The following is a 10,117-nucleotide window of genomic DNA, read 5'->3' on the forward strand; positions in this document are numbered from 1 at the left end:
TGACACACCCTATATGGAGCCTATGAGTGGCAGAACCATAATCAAAAGCCAGTCAAGACACTAGGCCATGCTAGCAGCACTTAATTAAGGCTCTTAGCAAAGCAGCCCCAACAGAAGAAAGTAAATGGGAACTCTAAAAACGCTGTTGCACAGAACCCCCCAGGCTCTTTTCATCACTGAGAGGCATTTGAGTTTGTACTCTTTACAGTAAACCTAGCTCAGGCGAGTTATTCCAATATAGCTGGCATGTTCAGAACGCCTTTAAAAATAAAAAAACATGGAAATGGCCAACCTGCCGTGATTTCCTGATATGAAACTGCATGCAAAGCCTATGGGAAAAAAAGCCAGTAGTCATATGATACAAGTCTGAGCTCTGCCTGTCATTAACAAGGGTGGGTTTTTCAGGGTAAAACTCTCCTGCCCAAATAACAGGAGACTGATAAATAAAGCTTGTCACTGCCCTTTCTGACTCACTCTCTCCTGCTCAATGGTGACTCACTCTCATGTGTGAAAGGCTGCCAGGTCCTGCTTACATGCTTAAACAAGCATGGGTTGTCTGTGTTAGACATGCATTACTTCAGAAGAAGCAGACACTTAACGCTGAGAAGGCAGCCCTGGAAAAGACTCTGCTGACTAAAGGATCTGAACTTCAAGGTATTTCTCAATCCTTTCTGGAAAGTTCAACGTTGTTGTTAGATTACCACAGAAAACTTAGTCCCAAAGCCATGGCTGAGGGCTTGGCTGATGATCACAGTGTTTTAAAACCAGGACTCATGAGGACCATGAGATTTTACCCTGGTAATTCCTGTAGAGTGAGCCACACAGCGTGTTCTAGGTACAGACAGAAGTAACTGAGACCATGCCTGGTCCGGAGCTGCCTTTTGTCCAAGCATAAACGGTGTACCAACAGCAGTCACTCGTTGATCAGTATTTTATGGTAAGAAAATAGCCCCATGGGGCTTCTCCACTTAAAGAGACTGTGAGGAACCTGCCTTGAATCTGAAGAGAGGCAAACATAGCATGTTGAACATCATCTGTCAGGCTGAGTAGCTCATCAACTGCTTTTGAGCAACACCAGTAGGTGCTCAGCGCTTCCTTCTCTCTACAGTGACACAGACCTTCCAGGTAAGTGACAGTGCACAAAAAGCTCGTTCGCATCCAGGAGCTCTGCTGCCTACGTGAGTGCATGCTCCACCCTTCAGTCTTCTCCCATCATCCTGGGCCCACCACAGGCCAAGTGTGTAACTCTGTGAAATCTCTGCCCCGGGCACTGCAGCGACTGCTCATAAATCCCAGTTATTAGCAAATACCACAGACTACACTGCCCTGCAGGACTGATGTGGCAAAGGACACTTGTCCCTCATACTCTTTCTAAGGCCCCATACAATGCCTGTTTGCTTGGACATGACAAAGCAACGCGCTTTTGCAAGGACTAGTGTACCAGGATGTCAATCCGCAGATCAGAGTGTCACAGCTAGAGAGACAAAGCTGTACCCATCCTTTAGGATACAAAGGACTCCTAATACAGGAACTGAAAGGTTTCTCCCAAGACCAAGAAAAGGAAGCTGTGCTGTAGCCTCCCTCAGCTGCAGGTATTAGCTAACATCTTGCTGCATCATTTAGTAGGGAAACCATGCTGCTGCAGGGCAATGATACCACAACAGTCTCTTGCGTGTTCGGCCAGGTATGCACCATCCAGGAGTCACCCATGCAACCAGTAAAGACAGTTGCACATGCTTTGGCCCAGACAAGCTCTCAGGAAACCTGTAACTAAAGCACCGTCTCAAGGTCTCATCACCATTTTTCAGACCATACGGGCACTGACCTGTGTCATGGTTTAACCCCAGCTGGCAACTCAGCCCCATGCAGCTGCTCGGTCACACACACACACACACACACACGGTGGGATGGGGGAGAGAATTGGAAGAATAAAAGTGAGAAAACTTGTGGGTTGAGATAAAGACAGTTTAATAGATAAAGCAAAAGCCACGCACAAAAGCAAAGCAAAACAAGGAATTCGTTCACTGCTTCCCATGGGCGGGCAGGTGTTCAGCCATCTCCAGGAAAGCAGGGCTCCACCACGCGTAATGGTTACTTGGGAAAACAAACACCATCACTCCAAATGTCTCCCCCTTCCTTCTTCTTCCCCCAGCTTTATATACTGAGCGTGACGTCACATGGTATGGAATATCTCTTTGGTCAGTTGGGGTCAGCTGTCCCGGCTGTGTCCCATCCCAACTTCTTGTGCACCCCCAGCCTGCTCGCTGGTGGGGTGGTGTGAGGAGCAGAAAAGGCCTTGACTCTGTATAAGCACTGCTCAGCAGTAGCTAAAACATCCCTGAATTATCAACACTGTGTCCAGCACAAATCCAAAACACACCCCCGTATTAGCTACTATGAAGAAAATTAACTCTATCCCAGGCAAAACCAGCACACCAGCCTGCCCAAAATGAATGTATAACCTAGAAGTGTTAATTTTGAATAAAGAGTGTACCATTCCACATCACATATATGAGGCCTCACATGCAGTTCTAAGTATATGTTTTATATTTCTTTTCCTTTGGGAAGAGAATTCTCTTTTGGGACAGAATATGTTTTCCATCCCACAAAACTTCTAAGAGGTTATTTTTAAATATTTTTGCTCTATACCAGGACAGACATCTAATGAAAAGCTTGAGAGAGAAACTGCAGGCCACAACAGCCTCATCCAATGCTAAAAGGACTCACCTGACACATGGAAAACAAGCCTAGGCCACAGTGCTACTTAGGCACTAATATAACATGTGCCGGTCTAAGTGAAGCGACTAAATAACAGCTGTGAATCTGCAGTTCAAGTGTGTGTCTCAATAAGGCAATGCAGGGCCATCCCACATAAGTGATCTCATCCCTGGACTATTGGTTACAGAAGAAGTAAATTTCTCATCATAATTGTGCTGCAAAATTTCATCTAAGGTCTGCTTTCCCACCCATGTAAAATCAATGCTATAAATAAATAAATAAGGATAAAGGGAAATTAAGACTTGGTAGGTATTTTAAACAACAGCATTTCTCTTTGCTACACTTATTTCACAATAAGTCATAAATTAGGCTATATATATTAGGTTAGCTATATCTGAGAACAAAATTAGAGATGATGGAAATAAAAAAAAAAGAGTAAACACAATATATTGAAGATTCCAGCGTAACTCCCTTTAAAAGCAAAATTTCAGCAACTCTTAGACTGTAGTAAGTCATGTCTCCTGGTTTCTTTTCTAACCCTTTAGAAAAAAAGAGTTGACATTAAAATCAATAATCAAATTCATCTGCAGGTGTCAAAGTTCTTCCCAAAATAAGTCAGTAAAATAATCTTCTCAAAAATGGTGCAATGAGGGCATTAAGATCAAGGAAAAATAGTTGGTGACAGAACCAGGGATTATAGCCCAGGTGTCCAGTCACCCAGCCAAGGCCCTTGTGTGCTAAACTACCCCACCTCTGACAAAGGAGTTCGGCTTCTTAAGATGCAATTTCAAAGAGATTTACTTAGCAATGTGAAACCATGCTGCTCACCACAGACACCGCTTCTGCTGGTTGCTCTGACTGCAGTCACCTTCTGCCATTGCTCTTGAGAGCGCAGTGCTCTGACTACTAAGCCTGTTTCGGGGGCTTCTTAGGGGCAGCAAACTGAGGTCATTTGTCAGGATGGAGAAACCACTCATTGTTCTTCCTTGTTCTTGTTCTTGTTCTTCCTCTTCTTCCTCCTCCTCCACAGTCCCGTCAGGCATGCTCATCAAAGATTTTAACTCACTACAATGAGCTCCAAGGATGCCCACCCTGTTAGAAAACATTGTGTTAATCTGCTTGACACAATGAAGCAAAGGAAAACAGGAGAAAGGGGGACAGATTTGTAATGTGTCCTAGGTAAACCATCAAGGAACATCGACTCCTTTAGCAGAGAGTATCTGCTCTCCCCCAGGGAAAAACAAATAACCATGCTTGCACCCTCAGCACCTTGCAAACCACATCATGTTTCTGTCTGGAGTGTGCATGCACACAACATGAGTTGCATATCCCCAAGTGAAGCTCAGCACTGCCTGGAAAGGTTGGCCCTATTACGTATGAATTACATGACTCTCTGCATAAGCTATAAAGCCAAGATGCTCAGGATGCGCTCAGCTTCCAAAGCGTGCACAAAACAATTTCATGCGCGTTCATAGCAAATTTCACACTTTCAAGAAATACCAGACTCGCTGGTCGCCTCTTGAAAATACGTCCAAAGATTTTGCATGTACAGTGCTGTAGCATTCAATAGACGGTCAGAACTCTGGAAGATCCAGACAAATTAAGGTAATTCTCAAATTCTAATTTCCAGGCAGAAAAAAAAGACTTATGAGGGAATTTCTTGCAGGGAGCCTTACATACACTTCAATAGAGCAAAACTGATTTACAGTGGCCCTGTTTACATGAGTTATTACATTAAAAAGTACTGTAGTGATACTGCTGTTAACTATGACTGGATGGGAAATGGAATTCCTCTCGTATGGCATACCAGGCTTGAAAGATTTTGGTTTTATCATGAATCAGAATAAAAGGTTCTATTTCTATTACGATCAAAATTATATTTTAAAAGTACAATGGAGTAACAAAATTACTTTTTCAGAATAAAGTACATCAGTAATTTCTGATCAGAACACTATTAAAAACTAAAGTCAAGAAGATATAAGAAATTGGAATGAATCAGGAGAGGGGAAAAAATGAACATCCCGTTCTGATTTTGAGAGGTGTTGATTAATTTCTGTTCAGATTTATGTTAAAGCGTATTTCCTCTCCCCAGAAAACTTTTGAGCTTCAACAAAGTGCTATGATGGACAGTAGCTGCTTTGCCATCAGTTAACCAAGAGTACTACTTCTGCAAGTTTCAGACTCTCTGCAGTCTCTCAGGACATACACTCCTGTTCCCCTCTAACTCCCATGTAGACCGAATCCTCAGTCCAATGGCCTCTCTCCTGGTGAGGAAGAGCTGGCTGTCCAACATCCTTCCTCATAGCACTACCAAACCTATTTATGCAGAGAAATAGCCCCTTACTTGGTAGTGAGCAATTCGGAGAAGTCTGGCAGGCAGTCACACGTGCAAGGTCGAGGGTCTCTGCCCTGACAGTAGTGGTTCTGGGAGAGGTATTGGGCACTGTCCTTCGGTAAGGGCAGCAGCGTGCAGAGCGCTGGTGAGCGCTTCTGATCCATGCTGTTTATGGAAGGATGCTTGGTATGGACTTTTCTTGAAAGAAAACAAACGCAGGTGTTACCTCAGTGTATTCAAACAGGGCAGGATCCCTAAGGACTCACCACTCTGTCAAATGTGTACCTCAGGTACGGCAATTGCACTGTATTTGCAGCAGCAGTCCGGTCTCCTGCTTTCTGGGAGTCAACATTGTTCCTTTCTCTTAAGGTGGGATTGAACATGTTGGAATAAAGAAGCCTGCCGATTTCTTCCCGAATCACTTGGAAGTGCTTCCGTCTGAACACAAGCCAAGCCACATAGCTGCAGAAGTTGTAGAAGCCCTAAATTGAAAACACAGATCTCCTTTTGACTGGGAAAACGCCCAGAGTCCCACTGCATCCCAGGGTGCAGGTTGGCATGACTCCACTAAAATGGCAGCAACCACTTGGCATCAAACTTTACCATGCATGCATCAGTGAAGATTTGAAAGGATTGTTTTTTTAAAGGTATGTAGATGGATGAGGCTAGAAACAGAGTTAGCTCAGATGATTGCTTTCATCATGCTCAACTCTGAATAATTTGGCTTAGTCTTGCTGCTAGGAATTAAGGAGATAACCTGAGATCACCACCCAGTCTCCCTCAATAATCAATGGAAAGAGACTGATGGGATGAGTCATTCTGTGGGGGTTCTTATCACACGTTTCTATCTCAGGAGGCAACAACTCATCCTCTGGCTGAGCTTCTCTGTTCTGCAACGGCTGCCACAGCCGAAGGGCATGGTCTGACTGGGCAGCTATTGTTTGGGCAACTGCAGGTAGACAAGATGATCCCCACCCTGAATGATGGCATTATGATCACAGAAAATATTACTACCAAATATGAACTCATCGCATCTCACCTCTGCGTGTCTGCCTGCTGATTAAAAAAAAAACCAAAATCTAGCTTTTCACACCTATTTAACATTTGTGATCCCTGGCATAAGCTGAATCAACCCTCAGTAAATCAAATCTCTACTGAGTCTGTTCCTGAAAAGATGGCATCGCTGGGACTGCTGTGTGTCCTTGGAATTGGATCTACACTTCCCCTTTTTCAAGGAAAGATTTCCCAATTTATGAAGTATAAAGTACAATTTGGGCCCAGCTGTTTCGTATTAATTTGCTGAAGCCCTGCTACATAGTATGTTGCATAAATGGCTGATGGAGCTGTGTGTTGCAGGCCAGAAGAGCGTATTGGCACCTAGAAATGTCACCAGGGGCAATGGAAATGAAAGAAGGCTGTGAAATTTCTTACCCCCAGAGATGAAACTATGAGGGCAATGATGAGAAGAAATCTATAGACCAGGCTTCCTAGAGGAACCTCAGGCTGTGGTGGGAACTGCCTGGGGTCTGAGAGCCACAGAGAGACTGAAACTCCCCAGCTGAGGGCTCCAAGGGAAAAGGCTTGGGCTGAAGGGCAAAGAGATGGTATTTTACAGGGACATCTAGGCCCTAGAGGTAAAATTTTATTCTAGGTACTCTGCCCTACAAGTAAACTACTGAGGGAACCAAAAAGGAAAAGAGCATTTGGATGTGCAAGGGAGGGACGTGCTCTGGGCTGACAGTCGCACTCCATTTATCTTTGTGTCTTTCTTACCTCAAAGAAGCTCCGATCTTTCTGCAATGATGTTTTTCTCCTAAGGCAGTGAACAAGAGCACAAAATTAATAGCAGCAGTTATCCTTTCAGTTCTCTGAACAGAGCATTGAATCTCACTCAGGGGGGTCATGCCAAGCTGGCATTTCACCAGGGCAATGAAGTTGCTGCTGGTAGATCCTCATTACTAACATGCAGACACCCACTGTCCAAGAGAAAGGCAGGACTTCTGCATTGCCTCAGAAGGAGAAAATGCAAAATATTGTATGGCTCTGTTAATTAAATCTGACAGAGAACAAAGCTGGATGTGATGAGCAGGAGAGGCTCCCCTGCTATGCTATCTAGACTGAGCTCTCTGCATGGGCCTCTCAAAAGTGGTCAGCGCTGATCTAACCCAGTTCCCACTCAAGGCAATAAAAAACTCTTCCTGACATCACTGGGACAGCAATGAGCAGAGTTACCGAGGGCACGAAGCCAGGCCAATGCTGAGACAATAAAGTTGAAAACCAGGAAGGAGATGCCTGATGCATCTCCAAGAAGAAATGTAAAACATGCCCAAGAATGACAAAGGGCCTTTGTTAAAGAAGCAGCAATTTGCCCAGTGGAAGCCCAAGAGATGCTCTCGCTACCCAGTTGAGCCCAGGGTTTCTCACACAAAGCCAAATGACTGTACGTCATTGAAACAGCCATTAAAGCAAAGGGTGATGCACGCATCCCAGCAGCCTCTCAGTTCTCCTGGAGATGGCACAACTCTCCCTCATGGAAATGAAAGCAAATTTTCCCTGCTAGCCTACAGATCCCCAGAGATCTGGCTTGGTCCTGCCAGCTGCACAGGAAAGCCTGTCTCCACGTCAACTCACCAACTCCTGACATGTGCCTTATCTTCCTGATAACATCAAGTGTTCCACACATCTAGGGTATCCCCAGCTGCCATCACCCCAGAAACATCAATGCAGAGCAGACCACGAAGATAATACCTATCAGCTCTATAGCTCTGTTTACCATCTTCTGACTTTCATTTATTGATTTTTTGATCAAGAAGACCATGTATCTCCCTACCTAGCTCCCACCAGCCATAATCCTGCTGACACCTCACATATTGTGCAAGAGAAAAGAAGCTTGACTCTGCAAGCACGGCATGGCCGTTTGCCAAAGCAGAACTACCAGAACAACTCTGATGCTTTTGATTCCTTATGAATTCCGGTAAAGCACCATATTCTGCCTTCAGAATGCCAGAGCAGAGAAACCTGAAGTGGTCCCAGCTTCTTAAACCTAAATGTGAAACCCAGCTTCACCTTTTAACATTACAGAGCTTACACAGACAAACCCATGTAGAGGCCAGCAACAAAAAATAACGCTAATGAAGTCAAATAAGGCAAGGGGTCTCCACCCTTCTTTCTCCCACTGCTTTCTTCCCGCAGGTGAGATATTAAGCTAAGAGACCTGCTTGGAGTAAAGTTTCCTAAAATAAGTGTTGAACTAGGAGACACCTCCCATGTCTAGGGCACAGTTGCTAATTACCTAGGAAAATACAGAAAGGGTCAGGAAAACATCAAACTTGCAACAAGAGTCAGGACAGGACTTGTAAGAAATGTGAATGAGTGAGCAAAGAGCATCATGCCTTCTAGAAATATAGTAACACTGATTTCTCAAAGCTGTTACGGGGACGAGATGAGTTCATGCAGAAAAAAGAGGACAACAGCACAGCCAAGGGCAGGTGGTGTAGTAAGCGTGGCATTTGGATGCAAGATGATAGTGACTTCAGACATCTACCAGAACTACTGTTGTGCACAGGGGCACATGGGGAAGAAATGCTTCCTGTGCCATTTAGCAGCTCCTTCCACCACAGCCGTGACTCTAATTCCTATTGGATCAAGGCAGCTTCAAGGAGCAGTAAGGGCTGGCTCGACGGTGTTTGCGCCATTGATGCATGCAGCTTTGGGAACATGCTGTGTTTTTCCCATTATGACAAATGCCCATAAGGAAACTGGCACCACAAAAAGGTTGCACAACCCCCATCAACTTAAAAGGAGAAAGCCAGACACACCTATTCCTTCCTCAGCGTTGGAGGCACAAAAGGACTAATGCTAACATACACAAATAACAGGTCTGGAGTAACTCTCTCAAATTCCAGTCTGGGATAGTATCAAGATAGGATTTTAATGTTGCATTTTACAAACCATGTAAATTGTTAAGATGAAGATGTTCTCCACCTAAGCCTCCCTTTTTAAACTTTCAGAGAAAACCTTTACATAAAAAATCAATAATTTCATACGAACACATAGACATCTGGCAGATCTGGAAGGGAAAGCAGTTTACCAGCATAGTATAAGATTTCATTAAAATGTTGCTATGGTGAATTAGAGTGAAAAGCAAAAGCTTAAACACCATCGTGAACCCATAGTTGGGTTATAAGAAAATATAGTAAAACTGGGGGTGGTACATTATCAATAGTTTCTCAGCTTTTTAATCTAAACATTTTTCAGGGTAAAGAAAAAAACTCATCAAAAGTAACCCTCATCACAGTTTCCATTTTGATGAGGGACCTTTCCCATCCAAAAACATGTGTGCTCAAAAAATTCCTAACCATCTTTTATAATCAGGAGTGTTAATCAGTTCTGTCCCTTAGCTCTTGTTTTTGGCAGTTCGTATAATGGTCTGGGAGGATCCAGATAACATTTAAGGCTAAACTGAGTCAGCCTGGAAAAGATTATATTTATATAATTGCAGTATGGTATGGGAAGTGCCATATATTATAACACGCTCAGCATTAGCCTAACTCTGAAGTCAGCTGTAGTCAGCTACCGCCGCTCTGCTAGGAGTAACTCAGTGATGTCTCTCTTCATACAGCAACATACATCATGAAGGCTTTAAGACACAGCTCTTTTCTAGCCCTTTGTGTTTTCACAGCCTGGACACTGATGTCCCACCCCACTGCCAGACACTAACCCCCACTGTGATGGAAATACTAAAGGACACAGTTTCTTCTTTCAGCTCTCTGTTCTCGCTCCCATGCTGTTGGTTTTTTGCCACTAGACCTCTTGCTTGCCTCATTTCTGCTTATTCTCATCCACCCGGCGATACGAGTGAGTGAAGAAGCAGCAGAACTAACTAGCTGGGTATATGACACGCTTTTTTATCCAGCTGCATCCAGTTCTTGCATTCAAGTTACTTTGTGCAATAAGTTGCTCCAACCTAGTCTCATAAGTGCAGACATTAGGGCCACCCAACAGAAATAATGAAATGCTGTCATGACCCTCCCTGTCCAACCAGTGAGAAGGTTAAGAGGATGC

The 10,117-nt window shown here is 44.1% G+C and overlaps 1 protein-coding gene across 1 annotated transcript in view; it reads right to left on the bottom strand.

Moving 5' to 3' along the window:
* Positions 1 to 3,542: 3,542 nt before the first annotated feature.
* PPP1R36 (protein phosphatase 1, regulatory subunit 36) overlaps positions 3,543 to 10,117 on the bottom strand; it is a 16,335-nt gene continuing 9,760 nt past the window's right edge. The window contains 4 exon segments of the mRNA XM_009891208.1: positions 3,543 to 3,810; positions 5,063 to 5,251; positions 5,339 to 5,535; positions 6,827 to 6,866. Of these exon segments, the coding sequence (XP_009889510.1) occupies positions 3,543 to 3,810; positions 5,063 to 5,251; positions 5,339 to 5,535; positions 6,827 to 6,866 (694 nt within the window).

Source organism: Charadrius vociferus, unplaced genomic scaffold (assembly GCF_000708025.1).
Source record: "Charadrius vociferus isolate BGI_N301 unplaced genomic scaffold, ASM70802v2 scaffold308, whole genome shotgun sequence".
Taxonomy (NCBI): Eukaryota; Metazoa; Chordata; class Aves; order Charadriiformes; family Charadriidae; genus Charadrius; species Charadrius vociferus.